At 40.0% G+C, this 17,941-nt stretch overlaps 1 protein-coding gene across 1 annotated transcript; it reads left to right on the plus strand.

Annotated features, from left to right (window-relative positions):
• The first annotated feature begins 704 nt into the window (after positions 1 to 704).
• On the plus strand, positions 705 to 14,839 carry LOC149252939 (purple acid phosphatase 8-like). The gene is made up of 7 exons (XM_089459838.1): positions 705 to 1,010; positions 1,117 to 1,273; positions 1,555 to 1,668; positions 13,739 to 13,875; positions 13,982 to 14,110; positions 14,292 to 14,359; positions 14,472 to 14,839. Exons 1-7 carry the CDS (start codon positions 834 to 836, stop codon positions 14,668 to 14,670), a joined length of 981 nt encoding a protein of 326 aa, XP_089315964.1. The 5' UTR covers positions 705 to 833; the 3' UTR covers positions 14,671 to 14,839.
• The last annotated feature ends 3,102 nt before the right edge of the window (positions 14,840 to 17,941 follow it).

Raw genomic sequence — 17,941 nt, forward strand, 5'->3', positions numbered from 1 at the left:
GCCATCCTCCTTGACATATTATCCTTCGCTAGAATGCCTTCTCGATTATTTAGCCGATAGAACATCCTGGAAGGTGAGTTGGGTGCCATAAATCTCACATGAGTTGCCTTACCACAACCTAATTGACAGGCAGACCTGCACTCCTTCCCTGCATCATTTATTGTGTTGGGTTGCATTGAGGGTATGATCACTTGGTTCATGTGTGTTTGATCTTTCTTGGGGATGGATCGTCATATTCCCACTCGTCTGCCAGAACCTTGTCCTCGTCTGTTAGAACCTTAAACACGTAGGCCTCCTCATAATCAAAGCCAAAGCCTGAGCTGCCCGCTGCGTACAGTGTTGATGCCATGCATTGGGGTGTGAAGCCTTGGTGGTGGCAGCGGGCTGACATCACCACTCGAAAACCCCAAAATCTGTGGCGGTGGGCTGACGTCACCTCGGAAACCCCAAAATCTAAAGTGAAACTATCTATAAAAAAATTGATTTTTTTTTGGGTGTACGGTGCAAAACAATAACGAAACATGGCTACTTTAATTCGAAGTGACTTAAGAATCTAATACATTTTTATTTTTATTTAAATCACCATTATAGGCTAGTTACACATCATTAATACTTCCGAAAATATGCTAAGGGTATATACCCACCTCAGAGGACATTCGATAGTACATGGCAGATTACTCTTATTCTACAATGTTATATAAATAAAATTGTTCCATAGATAAGTGACACACTTGTTAATATCCATAGCAAAGTCTACTGTTTCAGTAAGCAGCCTTCAAGCTTATCACATTCCCACCATTACACCTGTATCGAAATTGTTTCCTCCACTGAAAATGGCGATGGAGCTTCAAGCTGCCCTACACTACTCCTGGCGCTGCATTTTAATGTTCTCCATGGCGTTCCTACTACTTTCCAGCAACTGTATCATGGCTGCCGATCCTCTCAAATTCCTTGTGGTGGGCGACTGGGGCAGAAAAGGTTTATACAATCAGTCCCAAGTTGCTGCACAGGCACGCTGCCTCCCACTCGCTGTTCATTACTTCAATTGTTTGTCTGCAGTTGCTTGGAGTTTTCTGATTAAAATGTATACTGTCTTAATATCTGACTCTGTAACAGATGGGGAAAATCGCCCAACCGTTGAACATCGATTTTGTAATTTCAACTGGAGATAATTTTTATGAAGATGGGTTGAATGGAACAGATGATCAAAGCTTTGAGCAGTCATTCTCTGCCATTTATACCGCCAGTAGCCTTCAGAAGCCATGGCATTTGGGTATTTGTCGTCATTATCATACTTTTTTTCCATTATATAGAACTACAGAAAGAGAGAAACTTGGTACAGCTCTCAACACCAGACCCTGCAAATTCCTAATTAAACTGCGTGTTATTAAGCAGTTTCTTACCAGTATTGAGTTTGCCCTCTGCATTGCGAGCATGGGCATGAGATTCTTCTTGGATTAACTCGTTGGCATGGTTTTTTTATATTTGAAGTTAATGTGAATATTAAAGGCATAGGTTTAATAAAGAATTCTGAAATTTGGGGTTTATTGGCAGTACTTGGGAACCACGACTACAGGGGAGATACACTGTCACAGTTGGATCCTGCTCTGAAACGCCGGGATGATCGATGGAATTGTTACAGACAGAACTTGCCATTTTCATGTAAAGGTGCTGATCTCGACTCTGCATTTTATTTCTACGAGGCCTACTTCCTTTTTCTTTTACACCGACTGATCAGAAATTGCCATTGTCATATAAAGATGCTGGTCTTGACTCTGCATTTTATTTGTACTAGGCCTACTACCTCTGTTTTTTTTTCCATTGACTGAGTACAAGGGCCATGAATTCCATTACGGATCCCACACATTCGGACATATTACATACCCAAGGGCCAAGGGCCAAGCCCTTTAGGGTTGCCATTTCATAGTCCCCTGGTGGCCTCTGGTGATTTTACCACAAATGGCTTGGGTTTGCTTCTCGATCCTACACATTCGGACTTACTACATACCCAAGGTCCGAGCCCTTCCGATGTTCTCCTTTAGGGTTGCCATTTCACAGTCCCCTGGTAGCCTGTGGTGACTTTACCACAAATGGCTTGGTTTTGCTTATCCCTGTGATTCAAAATTAGGCGGTTTTAGTCCAAATAATATTAATAATATAAACTGTAATCAGGATACATTTATTTTAACCATTTTGTGATGGGTGGAATTGACAATTTGATTGGGTTCTTCAAATATATCTACACAGCCTTACACATTATATATAAGCTAATTAAGGTTTGAACTAATGATGTCACACGGACTGCCTTAGCAGTGCACCTTATCACCAACTGATTTACAGCGTGAAGTATCTTAACCTAGAATTTATTGAAACATCTAAAGGGCAAAGATATATATGTAACATGTCTTTTCTGTCAAAAATAGGTGTTTTTATTTAAAAAATAAAAATAATATAAATGGTAACCAAAATTGATTAAGTACTAAAAGTTGTATTTAATTTTTTTTTATACACCTGTTATTACTTCTAAAATCCAGAATTAAAATGTTTAAATGTAAACTACTAACTGCTTGAAAAATTCAGAGTTGAAATGTATTTATAAGATATGCTTATTTTTTTATTATACATGGTATGCCAACTTGTTTTTCGTTTTAGCTCGTTAATGTGACATACAATGATACATGTTACATGCTCACTTGACCGTGAACTCTCTTTCACCCCTCGCTCAATACTTCTCTCGCTGTAATTACAAATTAATTGCTGCCTCAGTGCTTACATGAATAACCGTGGAGATTCACCTTGAAGCAAGTATAACTGATTCTCTAAAATACCTCAACTGTCGTTATTGAATCTTGATTGAATACTCCGATCTTATAGCACATACATTCAGAGTTAAAATGTATTTATAAGATATGCTTATTTTTTTAACATTATACATGGTATGCCAACTTGTTTTTCATTTTAGCTCGTTAATGTGACCTACAATGATACATCTTACATGTTCACTTGACTGTGAACTCTCTTTCACCCCTGGCTCAATACTTCTCTCGCTGTAATTACAAATTAATTGCTGCCTCAGTGCTTACATGAATAACTGCGGAGATTCACCTTGAAGCAAGTATAACTGATTCTCTAAAATACCTCAACTGTTGTTATTGATTGAATACTCCGATCCTATAGCACATACCGTGTTATTATGATCTTCACACCTTGGGAATTGTCAAAAAAATATGTGCGTTACATTCCATTGGAAGTAGAAATTTCTATCACATAAAGCCTATGTTGCACGGGGACCCGTCGCCCCAAAGAAACCCTGTATACCTCAGCGTTTTTTTCCTTGTTTTGAGGATTTATGGGCCTTAAGGAAATGTTCGCAAATTGCTGGCCATTTTATTGAGGACTGGGGTACTTTCTAACCATTCCCAAGTCGTTTCAGGGAGGTTTCAACAACGTTCCAAACAGATTTCAAGGTTGTTTCTACCCGATTTTAGGGATTTTCTACATAGATTTCAGGAATTTTTGGGCATATATTTTCCGGAAATGATAGGCATTGATAATTGTACAATATAATTCTTCCCCTCCATTATTTTTGTAAAGTCATAATCAAATAGTAAGTTAACCATCCCGAAAACTAATGCAACATAGCATAAGGCAGACTAAATATTTCCAGGAAGGATAACCTTTGCCATAGTTTTATTCTTCGTTAGCCAAAAGATGCCTCTCTACAAACTCTCATCATCATGTACATTTACAAGACAAATACAGAACTATTTTTAAAGACTGCCAATTCACTTTCTGGTGCAATCTTTGTCCATTCCGGATCTGGGGCCAGCCCTGGGTTATAGCATCCTCTGCCCCTCACCCCAGTATTATCATTGCAGATGGTTTCAGTGTGATGACGATGGGCCCTTTTTCGCTTGCAGTTGTTCTCTATGTGATGCCTGTCATAATTGTGAATATTACATCTATAACGGCATCCATGACTGGGATGCATTCCACGTGAACCTTTGCTCCTCCTCCTTCTGCAACTTGTAACAGTTGCATGACCTTTGGCATTCCACCAATACCCATATATCGACAACCATTAACTTAGGCAATGAAATCCATTAACTTAGGATCTGAAAAACATTAATTGCACCAACACTTCTACAGCCACATGGTTGTCCTTTGTAGAATAGTCGAAATATACTCTCTGCAAATCCTGAAAACTTGTGTTTGTGCCATGTGTCAACCTTCTTCTCATAGGATCTGCAAAAGATAGTTTGCAAGTGGCAAATGCCTAGATGCAGTACCCAGAAGTTTATTTTGCAAAACTGCAAGACTTCCCTGTTATGGGATCCTAAAATTATTTTGCAAACAGTGAACTCTCCCAATTAACTTACCACGACACAGTAAATATATAGGCTGCACTATTTTCAATGTAAATAATTTCATCTATTTAAATGTTCTTGTCTATTGATATGTTGATCATCCACCTCCTTTAGTTGGGTACGTAGAGGTAGACCGAAATATTGAATCTGAATTGGGCTTTAATACCAACTTGGTTTTCAACATTTCAGATCAAATTCCCAGGAGGGCCTTCAACTTAGTTTGAAATTTATTCAATCTACAAATTAACTGTGGAGCGTCATCTTGAAGTGCCTTGAATCAACTCCAATTTATTCAATATTGTTAAACATACATGGGCAACAAGAATAATCTGAAGGATAAAACATGAGAGTGCATTTTTATTAACAAGAGATATACATTTATAGTACATGGTTTGACCATTGGGCTTCACATTTCAAGGTCTCTTGGATTTCCTTTTGTCTATTCGGCTTCCACACTAACCCATTGGGGATTAGGTGTCCAACATTCCCCCCCTTAATCCGAAGGGTTATGTATGAGTCCAAGAAGAGAGCTGTAATACAAAATGTGCAAAAATGCATGGCAGCACTAGGCTGAATGTGCTCTCTGAAGTGTTGGTATAAAGGGCGGTGGTTTAAGGATGACCACCAACACTAGAATGCTTAGTGCAATTCCCGGAACTCTTCTAAAACTGGCAAGACGCTGAAGTCTTCTGCTAGAGGAAGTGCTCCTATTGTTTTGAAGAGGGAAACCTTCAACCATGAAAGAGAGGTCTCACCCCGCATAAAAGGGAGAACTTCAACCTGAAAAGAGAAGTCTCAACCTATGATGGTTTAAGGATGACCAACAACTCTGGAATGCTTAATGCAATTCCTGGAACTCTTCCAAAACTAGCAAGAAGCCGAAGTCTTCTGCTAGAGGAAGTGTCCTCAATTTCGTTCCTGGAATTCTTCCAAAGCTGGCAAGAAGCTAAAGTCTTCTGCTAGAGGAAGTGTCCTAGATTGCCAACTGAAGGCATGCTCAGGGGCATCTTTGTCTCTGGCTACAACTCTGAAACTGGTGTGACAGATTGTGGCTCAGGCTCGCTTGATGTGACTTTGAAGCTTGTAGATGACTATCATTTCCCCCCTTGTCAGATACAAGGTGAGATGATGGAGAAAACTCAATTGCAAGACTGTTCAATACTCTAGAACAAGTTCTGACATGTGATTGGAATATCTTCTTGGTTGTTGATGCCCATTGCCAAGAAGCAATCCATCCTAGATGAATCTTTGTTCTTGTAGGAGACTTGTTTCTGAAGCATATGATTGAAGAATGACTGGTTTTATGACAGTGCTTACATGGATGAAGATCAAAACAGTGATCTTTCAAATGGCCAACTCGGTCACAGTGTTGGCATTTCACAATTTGTTGTTGTTGTTGTTGTTGATGTGGAAGAGGGGCAGAATCTGGAACAGCTGGAGGTGAACTATCATGAAGAACAAGTGGAGATGAATCATCCTCAAGAAATCCAGCAGTTTGAAATTGAATTGCCTTTGAGTAGTCTGGAATATGAAAGGACAAGTCCTTGTCATATCCAAGACCAGGTGCAACAGGGATTTCTCAGGCATTTCACGCGCACCTGAAGTTAGCACATCAGGATCAGTCACATTGAAACAAGCTTTACGAGGGTTGACCCTTGCTCAGGCTTCAGAATTAGCTTCTTTGAAATGTCATTCAAGACCACCAGGCAGTTCTCAGTTATAAGATGCAGGCGCTACAAAACAACTATACAGAGTTGTAGTCATTCCTGAGATATCAGAACCGAGCACTTCTAAAAACATATTCTGGGCATGGGGCACTTGCTAGGAGTTAGAAGGTGGCAGTCTAAAGCCATCACCATCTCACATATACGACCAATGCCAAAGGAACAATCGCACAACATTCCAAATGAAGGATATAGAGTTGATTCAACTTACAACCCATCGTATCCTCTGCCAGCAATCACCTCGGGTGCCACGTAATATGAAAAATCGGATACAGAGAGCGCTACCAAAGAAGAGGGAAGAACAAAAATGTTCCGAACGCGTATATTTTCCTTTGCATTTGGATTTTCAGTTACAGGCGCTGCAAGAAGTGGCAAAGGCATGTATGGCATCCAACCAGTGTCATTGCATCATATGGTCGATGCTCATTCAATGGGACTAAACTCAATACAGAGGCTTGTTGCCAATGCGTCTGCAATTATGGAAGCCTTTGGAGGTGTCCTACGACAAGGAGTAATGGGTAATAATGATAGATGCACTGTTCTGGTTGCCAACTTAAACCCCAAGAAAATAGATGAAGATAAGATTTTCAATTTGTTCTCTATCTACGGAAATATATTGCGCATTAAGTTACTCTAGAACAAGCCTGATCATGCCCTGATCTAGATAGCAGATGGTTTACAAGCAGAATTGGCTATCAACTTTTATCTTTTTGAAGGGAGCTTTGCTATTCGGAAAACGATTGGAAGTTAACTTTTCAAAACATCCACAGATACACCCATCTTCAGACTCTATTGACTACTCAGGCTCTAAATTGAACCGTTTTAACCCACGCATAAATAAGGGCTTGAACGCACTGCAACAAGGATTAAACTGGGAGTATATAAGTTGATATAACTGTGACAATATTCCTGCGTGTAGGCACATGTTGAACACTACATGTCTGTAATCTACGTTGGAGCTCTAATACCTTCTGAAACGTATGTGAGCATTGATAACGCAGGAATTGTGGAGGCGTTTTGGCCTGAGTGATTGCGCTGACACCAAAAAAAAATAATGTATGCAGATTTTTGCAGAGAAATACTTCAGTTACTTCTAAAGGAACAGACGCAAAGGTCAGATATGTCAGGCTACAGAAATGCAGAATATGGGCAGAAAATCGCGACTACAATATAGCTGACAGGATTCACTGTGAGGTAAATGTAACATTTCTGCAGGAAGGACAGTGCAAAAAGCAGAGAGGACAATTAAAATAATGCACAATGGCAAAGCACCTAGTTTGAAGAAGACCACCCAACTAATGGTGGGAGAAGGCCACACATCATGGCTCTGATACCATGTTAAACACACATGGGCAACAATAATAATCTAAAGGATAAAAGATGAGAGTGCATTTTTATTAACAAGAGATATACATTTATAGTACATGGTTTGACCGTTGGGCTTCACATCCCAAGGTCTCTTGGACTTCCTTTTGTCTATTCGACTTCCACACTAACCCATTGAGGATTAGGTGTCCAACAAATATATAATTAGCTATGGAGCTTGATCCAGGTGGATATTGGTGGCCACCTGCCAAGTCCACCTGGACCCCCACCATTGTTTCTCTCAGCATTTTCAGTTTCCTTAATTGTAGCACAACTTACTATTTTTAGCAGTTTTTCGGGTCCTGAACTTCTGGAGCCGTTTTGAGGCCCTAAACGACGTTTTTTGGGAAATCTGGGGGCAACATGGGTCCATGGACCGATGTTGCCCTTCCCAAAGTGGTAGTGCTCGGATAGATCTTTTTAACGAGCTATTGTACGCGTCAAACGAAGATCGTATGCCAAAGTTACGACCCCGGGAAGTTGATGTACCAATTTACCCAAACGGGGCCCACAGTTTGGCGTTTCATCTCCTAGGGTTAGGTTTTGGAATGTTGAGGGTTTTCCATTGTTTCTCAACAATAAATAGGCCTTCGAGCCTCATTGTAACACAGTTCAGAGACATGTAGCCACCACATCTCTTCTCAGAGATAAGCTACCATCGCCCTAGCTGGTTTATTTCCATTTCTGGTTGTAAGCATATTTTAGTATTTTCCATTAATGAAATGAAGTATTATTTCCGCTGCATCTTTGTGTATATGGTTATCTCTGTAATTTGTTGCATTCTTGTTTAAATCTGGATCAGTGGTATCAGAGCGGTCTGCTTTTTCTCTGTTTTTCTTTGCATGTCCCCAACAAGGTCGGGATATAAGGAGTTAGGGCTTGAATTGGTTGAACCTTTGCAAGACCAGCCTCGCAAATCCCGACGGCCTCCCATGGCGGATGAGAAGAAAGACGAGGGGGCAGGAGATCCCATCAAAATCTTGCTCGAAGAAGCCCTCGAGCGACAACGGAACGCGATGATGGACAGCTTTGCCCAGATCCTTCAGCAGCTACCCAGAAGCGACGCATCGGCTTCCAGCAGCTACTCTGGAAACCCCACGCCCTTTAAGGTACAAGTTAATTTTGAAATCCCCATATTCGAGGGTCAGATAGACGCAGATGCCGTCGATAAATGGTTAAATCTGCTAGAGGGTTATTTTTCTGTTCATGAATTTTCGAGTCAGGAAAAGATTGTTTTCGCTCTTCTCAAAGCAGCCCCCCACGTCAAGGATTGGTGGGAAACCTACTGCGAGCAGAAGAATGAAAGTACTGGCTCACTATTTTTCAGCCGCACCCACCTGGAATTCATTCCGGGATGCCATCAAGGAGCAGTACTACCCTGTCGGAAGCTATGAGGATGAATACATAAAGTGGACCACGCTGCGGCAGGGAAGGGACCAAGACGTGCCGAAGTTCACCAATATTTTCCATACCCTTCGCACAAAGTTGGGTATCAAGGATTCGGAGCAACATTTGATACTCAAATACCGTGGCTGCCTACACAAGTACATCCAGGAAGAAATACAATTCCTGAACATCTCCTCGCTCGGCGCAACATACCGATATGCCGTCAAGGTCGAGCAGAAGTTTAAACAAAAAAAGCGAGACTTTGGATCTGCGAATCTACAGCAGGGGAAAGGTGCCCCTAAACCACAGAACAAAGGACAAAGCCAAGGCGGGACAGCCCAAGACAACCCGCCGAAGCTGCAAGCAAAGAACAGCGCCGCGAAGCCAAAAAAGGACACTGGAAAATGGTGTGAGTTCCATAAGAGTTCCACTCACAACACAAGTGAGTGTCGGGCCAAGCAGTCACTGGTGGCTGAGCTAAAGGTTTCAAAATCAGATGCATGTTCCGACTCTGAGTCAGAACCCGATAAGGGGAATGAAAAAGGGAAGCAGATCATTGATGCGGATCCCAACGCCACTATTGCTACCGCCAAGATCCAGAAAAATGAACCCGAAGATCCAGAGGAGGAGGAGCGTCTCTTCCACTCCCAGATGTGGGTAAAGGGCTCCCCGATACAGTTCATTGTTGATAGTGGGAGTCAAAATAACCTCATTTTGGCAGAGGTCGTGAAGCAGTTGGGCTTACCGACCACAGCACATCCACAACCATACACCATTGGGTGGCTTCACCAAGGACGAGATCTTCGCGTGAGCCAGCAGTGTCGCCTTCCATACAACATCAAGCCCTTCACGGATGAGGTATTGTGTGACATTGCTCCCCTTGAAGTTTGTGATGTATTATTAGGACAGCCATACTTGTGGAAGCGACATGCTATGTATGAATCAAGGCCCCGTGCTGTTATTATTACATTGGGAAATAAGTTGTACAGGATACCAGAGGTAGCACCACCTACCGCCATCTCTTTGATTACTGCAAAACAATGCAGTAAGATCATTTCCAAAACCAGGAAATTTGTTTTCCTGATGATACGCCCTCAAGGAAAGAAGAAGACGGTGGTTGCGGCCTCCAGACGGGGTCCCTCTGCACGACAACTACAGATGGACAAGGTTGTGGAGGAGTACGAGGACATCTTCACCTCCCCTGTAGGGGTTCCTCTGCACTGTCAGGTCAAGCACTCCATCGATCTGACCCCAGGTGCGCCGCTACCCAATGGACCAATTTATCGGCGCTCCGTTCTGGAGAACAATGAAATCAAGAGGCAGATTCAGGAGCTCCTACAGAAAGGACACATCCGTCCGAGTTCATCATCTTATGGGAGCCCGATCGTGTTGGTACAGAAGAAGGATGGGACGTGGAGACTCTGTATTGACTATCGGGCGCTGAACAAGATCACTGTCCGTAATAGGTACCCGATCCCGCGGATTGATGACCTCCTGGACCAACTAAAGGGGGCGAAATATTTCAGCAAGATCGATCTGAAATCAGGATATCACCAAGTACCAATCGAATCTTCTGATGTGTGGAAGACTGCCTTCAAATCCAAGGAGGGCCTTTTCGAATGGTTGGTTATGCCTTTCGGATTGACGAATGCTCCTGCGACCTTCATGAGGCTAATGGATGATATCTTGCGGCCATTCACCAACTCCTTTGTAGTAGTATACTTGGATGACATTCTGATCTTCGGCCAGAGTTGGGAAGAGCACCTCCACCACATCCGGCAGGTTCTCCAAACACTGCGGCAACACAAGCTATGTGCCAATTTGGAGAAATGCACTTTTGGCATGACCCAGGTTCAGTATCTGGGATACATCATTGATGAACAAGGGGTGCATGTCGATCCAGCCAAGATCCAAGTCATTCGGGATTGGCCATCTCCAACCACTCTAACAGAGCTCCGCAGCTTTCTAGGTCTTGCCAACTTCTACCGCAGGTTCGTGTTGGGGTTTTGTCATATTACTTGGCCCTTGAGTCAAGTCACCAAGGGAGGGGCGAAAGCAAAATTCTTTTGGTCTGAATCTCAACAGAAAGCATTCATGGAGTTGAAGGATCGCCTCTGCACGGCACCAGTGCTCGCGTTACCAGATTTACAACAACCATTTGAGGTCGAGACAGATGCCTCTGACTATGCTATTGGGGCAGTCCTTACTCAACATGGACATCCAGTGGCATATCACAGTGAAACACTTTCAGACACAGTCTGAAGTACCCCACTTATGATAAAGAGATGTATTCCATTGTACAGGCCTGCCAACAATGGAAGCATTACATTTTGGGGAAGGAAACGGTCATCCACATAGACCACCGACCCCTGCAGTTCATACAGACCCAAGGAAAATTGCAGAATGATCGCCATCAGAAGTGGTCTACATACCTGCAACAGTTCCACTTGAATATCAAGTATAAGAAGGGTAGCACCAATAATGTTGCAGATTGTCTCAGTCGACCACCGATCATGGCGTTAACCACCGTGCTCAACTCTTGTGGGCACGAGACTTCTGATTGGCCACTTCTCTACAAAAGCGACCCAGAATTCGGCCACACATACCAGACACTCTTGGAGGGTCGACATGTTCCAGATTTTCACCTCCAGGATGCCTTGTTATGCCACCTGGGTCACCTTTGTGTTCCTTCAAGCGAGCGTGCCAAGATGATTTGGGAAGCACACTACAGTCGGCCTGCTGGGCATTTCGGGGTCGAGAAAACAGTGGCAGTACTGCAAATTATTTCTATTGGCCGAATCTTCGACAGGATGTTGGGAAGTACATCAGATCATGTACTGCCTGTGCCATTGCCAAACCGACCATTAAGAAGCACGGCCTCTATACCCCGTTGCCTACCCCTAGTCGACCTTGGGAATCCATCTCCATGGATTACATGTCAGGCCTTCCTTCCACTAAGCATGGAAATGACTGTGTTTTTGTGGTCGTCGACAGGTTCTCGAAGATGGCCATTATGGCGGCCTGCAAGAAGAATATCACAGCAGAAGCCACTGCTAAACTCTTCTTTGAACGAGTGTGGGTGCACTTTGGGATCCCACAGTCTATCATCTCAGATCGGGATAGTCGGTTTCTCAGCACATTTTGGTCCAATCTCTGGTTAATGCTGGACACCAAACTCACGAAGTCCACAGCCTTCCATCCTCAAACTGATGGCCAGACAGAGGTTGTCAATAGGATGATTGTGCACATTTTGCGCATGTATAACTCAAAGCATCCACGCACATGGGACGAGAGCCTCCCCTATGTTCAGCACAGCTACAACCGAGCTCTTCACAGCTCCACTAGCCATAGCCCTTTTCAGGTGGGTTTGGGATTCCAGCCACTATGCCCCATTGATGTGGCCATCCCACTTGCAGCTACTCACATAAATTCAGCTCATGTCCAGTCCGAAACGGATAAGGCCACCAACTACATTGAGCGCATCCAACATATTCGCCAGCAGGTCCATGACATTCTTGAGAAATCAAATGCCAAGTACAAGCAGCGACATGATCAACATCGGGTGCCACACAAGTTTCAGGTGGGCGACAAAGTCTGGTTGCATTTGCAAAAGGAACGCCTTACTGGAGCCTATCGGAAATTGAGACCACTCCGATATGGTCCTTACACCATTACTAAGGCTATGGGAGACAATGCATTTGAGCTCAACATTCCCCCATTCCTTGGCCTGCACCTAGTGTTCAATGTGGACCGCCTTCGGCCATACTTTCCACCATTGCTAGACACATCCGACGTTGCAGAACAGCTCAAACCCACAGAATTAAATCCAGATTGCATGGAACAAGTTGCAACTGATCGGATCATGGACACACAGATCAAGAACACTCGCCAACAGAATATCCAACTGTATCGAGTTGTCAAAGCAGGCCAACTCCTTCAGCAGGGCAAGTGGCTCACCAGGGAACAAGTTCAGCAAAAGTTTCTTCATCTCATGGAGGAACTCAACGCAATGGGGACCATTGCTTCCTAAGGGGGGAGGAATGATCTAGGTGGATATTGGTGGCCACCTGCCAAGTCCACCTGGACCCCCACCATTGTTTCTCTCAGCATTTTCAGTTTCCTTAATTGTAGCACAACTTACTATTTTTAGCAGTTTTTTGGGTCCTGAACTTTTGGAGCCGTTTTGAGGCCCTAAACGACGTTTTTTGGGAAATCTAGGGGCAACATGGGTCCATGGACAGATGTTGCCCTTCCCAAAGTGATAGTGCTCGGATAGATCTTTCTAACGAGCTATTGTATGCGTCAAACGGAGATCGTATGCCAAAGTTACGACCCCGGGAAGTTGATGTACCAATTTACCCAAACGGGGCCCACAGTTTGGCGTTTCATCTCCTAGGGTTAGGTTTTGGAATGTTGAGGGTTTTCCATTGTTTCTCAACAATAAATAGGCCTTCGAGCCTCATTGTAACACAGTTCAAAGGCATGTAACCACCACATCTCTTCTCAGAGATAAGCTACCATCGCCCTAACTGGTTTATTTCCATTTCTGGTTGTAAGCATATTTCAGTATTTTCCATTAATGAAATGAAATATTATTTCCGCTGCATCTTTGTGTATATGGTTATCTCTGTAATTTGTTGCGTTCTTGTTTAAATCCGGATCAGAGCTTCATCTCAAAGTGACTTGAACTAACTTCAATTTATTCAATCTACAATTAGCTCTGGAGCTTCATCTTGAACTGCCTTAAACTAACTCAACAGATGTAAAGCTATAATTTCTCTATCCGTCTGCCCAATATGCTCATATGGTAGACACAAGAAGGATTTTTAGATGTCCCTTCTCTATTCTAGTTTATTCACAGCTCAACTCCATGAACTAACTATATGCAGGATGCAGGAGCGAGCTGTTCATCTGTGGATTTTTTCTTCATTGACACAACCCCATTTGTGGATATATATTGGACCTACACCAAACATAAGTATGATTGGAGAGGAGTTCGACCTCGTCAACGCCACCTCAAGAAACAATTGAAGGTATGGCTGATTTCTGCTTACCAGTCAATTCACAAAGGCCATGTTTTTATCCTCTGAATCATCTTGGACCGATTTCTTATTACGATTTTCTTTCGGTTTAACAAAGGACCTCAACAATGCCTTGAAAGTTTCAAAGGCAACCTGGAAAATAGTAGTGGGTCATCATCCCATACGAAGCATCGGATCACATGACGATACAGCGGAGCTCAAGAAACAGTTGCTGCCAATTCTTGAGGTATGATGAAAAAACTCAAAACAAAAATACTGTCGTATCTGTTCAAATGTTATCATAGTATCCACTTAGAGTGTAACCTTTAATTTTTCTTTTCATGATTTAGAAAATATTATATAAGGTCCTGGTTGGTCTTGGTTATTGATAGCTATTCTTCAATCCCTTTCTGTGGATTGTTTGGCAGGCCAACAAAGTAGATTTGTATGTCAATGGGCATTCCCATTGTCTGGAGGACATCAAAAGCAAGACAAGGTTTGACTAATCTCTCTTATGATCTCTTGCTTTTTTTTGTTTATATACAATGCAATGAGCATTTCCCCTCTTAAGAACACTTCTAAATCTGCATACTTTGTCATCATTTCAGTTCCATGCATTTTCTGACCAGTGGAGGTGGTTCAAAAGCATGGGGAGGAGTAAGCTCAAATGCAAACAAGGATGGATTGAACTTCTATTATGCTGGTCAAGGATTCATGTCCGTGCAAATTACAGCAACGTTTGTTAATGCTGTATTCTATGACATTGATGGAAATTCACTTCATAGCTTAAACTTAACTAAAAAATAGTTCTCAATTATCGAAAGAGTTGCAGTAGACGTTTAAGAGGTTGTTATAAGTATTTGAGTATAATTTCCAGTCAGGTGGTCATTGCATAGATCCTTCAATGTTTCAAATTGTTGTTCTTCTTATTGTACCTGTTTTATGTTAATATGATACAATGATGTTGCAAAATACCGCTGGGAGCATTTTCTCTCACAGTTTTATTACCTCAATCCTTTGGCTACCTTCTAAGAATCCTGGTATATAGAGTGCAAAAATACAAACATCAACCTAAGTCACATGACACCGGATGTGCCTTGTGAATTAGACAAAGAAGTATAAAAATTGATGTGCCTTGTGACTTAGACAAAGAAGTATAAAAATTGAAGCAATGTTATTGGAATTGAACCAATAATTGAATTAGAAAACTCTTTAAACATAGAACTGGTGAGAATCAGACTGGGATCGGTAAACAAAACGGATCAAACAATTGGTCAACCAAAAACACATAAAATATTGAAATTTTAAAGAAAAACATATATATATTCATGTGCAACCATATGAATCCAAATCATTTATGCACAAATAAGCAAAAGTTTTCATTTGTATAGCATCTACAGGTGTACATAACCAAAATAGCATTGACTGTAATCCATCATTGAACTGAAAATACATCAAAAATAGGTTCTAGATGACTTGTAGCATCCAAAAAAATCGTACTACAACAAACACCTACATGTAATCAAAATCATTGCCTATATTGGGATCTTTTTCATCAATATCATCCTCTAAGCATATAAATAAGATAAACAATGTCACCAACCTAACCAGAATTGTAACCTCCAGATGAGAACTCTAGCCCAAAAAAACTCTATTTTTGTGAAAAAATGAAAAAACACTTAGAAATTGAATAGTGGTGATGTTGCATAACCCATTTTTTAAGATTAAAATTCCAACATTTCTTAGCCATGACATTAAAAATAAAATAAAAAACATTGTCATGAAAATATTTAAATTTCCAACCATAACATTAAAGACAAGGCCGCATAGCTAGCGTGCCTCTTAGTTTAATTATTGAACTTTGAAAAATCTGAACCATATTAAGCTCTCAAAAAGACATGCATGTATTATTCAATAACCATAGCTATAAGTTTCTAAGCAAGATGGATAATGCTTTTAAACATACGCTATTATTTTATTGGTTTTAAAGATACACTATTATTTTATTATGATATTAATCACTATCTCTTTTCATTTCACTAGTCAATAATTGCTACAGAGAGCATTACAATTATATTCTACATAATTATTTTGAACTTAATTCTAACATTACATCTCAATATCTTGTATTTTATTTCCAATACTATTTGAATAAATAGAAATTAAACATTAAATTGTATATTAATAGTTGTTTGTAAAAAATAAACTTAAGTAATAATATATATTGAAAATTACAAATGATCTATAAAAAAATACACTATTATTTTATCAGGTAAAGATAAACTTATTATATTTATACAATGATATTAATTACTATCTCTTTTCATTTCACTTCCACTAATATAATTTCACTAGTCAATAATTGCTACACAAAGCATTCCAATTATATTCTAAATAATTATTTTGAACTTAATTCTAACATTACATCCCAACATCTTGTATTTTATTTCCAAAACTATTTGAATAATAGAAATTAAACATTAAATTGTATATCAATAATTATTTAAAAAAAAAAAAAAAACTTAAATAATAATAAATAATTTAATTCATGAATTTACCATACCCATTTATGATTCTAATCAATTAAAAATATAGTTATTAAAAAATAGTTAAGATACCTATAATTTTCTTAGAAAAATAATTATTTAAAAATAAAATAAATATTTCATTTTTAATTTTTACTTTGAACCCATTAACTTTTAGGAATTTTCACTCAACCTAACATGCATTATTGAGTTGAAAAGTTTCTCATGATAAAAATGAATGAAAGATTGATTTAAAACACATTTATATTCATTAGCAACAAATTAAACAATTATACTAATTATCTTATTATAATCTATACTACTTATATTGCTATAATCTATCTTGAACCTAGGGCATAAAAAGATGACATTAGGTTAAGGACGTTGAATAAATGTAACCTAGAGCATAAAAAATGATCATTGAATAAATATGGTAAAAAAATGATCAAGGAAGCATGTGGGACATGCCCATCAAATTTTATTTTTTTGTCTGGATTAACCAATTTATTTTTTTTATTGTATTTATCTTTTACGAAGTTCAAGTTAATAAATATTTTCTTAAAAATCACTTCACAAAGTAACTTATGTGTTATCATTTTCCAAATCTTCTTCCTGCAATTACTTTCTGGTCCTTTGCTTGTTTTCTATCGTGTAGGGTGCTAAACATATAGCAAGCATTGATAAACAATTCTTTTGCTTGTTTTACTATCGTGTAGGGTGCTACCAAAGGGTCATGCTTCATATTTGTTTCACCAAGCCTTTACTGTAATGTAAATCTACTGAATTGTGTCATGCGGCATGCCTCATACCTTTGATGGATACAACTGTGCCTAATATGATTAGGCAATAAGAATGAAATGAGTAAACCAATCACAATTCAAAAAAACGAAAAAAAAAATTTAAAAATATATATATATATATATATAATTCTGTTTGGTAATGTAAATTTTATATAATGTGATTTAATTTTTGGTTAAAACAAAAATTAATAAACAATCAATGCTAAATTGAATATGTATGTTTAAGGCATAATAAATAAAATAGCATTTTTTTTAAAGGTTAAAAACATAGTTCTTTTGAGATCTTAGTTTAAGATAACTTAACCCATTTTCCATGAGGCACTAAAACAAGGGTCAGGCATTTAATTTCTGCCCGGGTTGAGGCACTAAAGCAAGGGTGTCCCGTATCCCCTACCTTTTTTGGCATTTACATCGAAAAGTTGGAAGAGTGTCTGGAAGTTGCAAGATGCGTTGGCCACAAGCTTGCTAGTATGGTCATTACTCTTCTCCTCTATGCTGACGATATTGTTCATTTAGCCAGAAACCATGAGGCTCTTAACAAGTAGCTTAAAACCCTCCACAATTATTGCTCCAAGATGGGTATGACTATTAATACCGCCAAGACTACGGTCATGATAATTAAATCCAAAAAGATCAACCATGATAATTTCATATACGATAACAGTCACTTGGAGAAGGTTTCTTTATATAAATATTTAGGAATTGACATTCATCATCAACTCAACTGGAATTACAACATTGAGAAAAGGATTA

The sequence above is a fragment of the Pinus tabuliformis genome, chromosome 7 (assembly GCF_031772625.1).
Source record: "Pinus tabuliformis cultivar Carrire ecotype Pingquan chromosome 7, CPIR1, whole genome shotgun sequence".
Lineage (NCBI taxonomy): Eukaryota > Viridiplantae > Streptophyta > Pinopsida > Pinales > Pinaceae > Pinus > Pinus tabuliformis.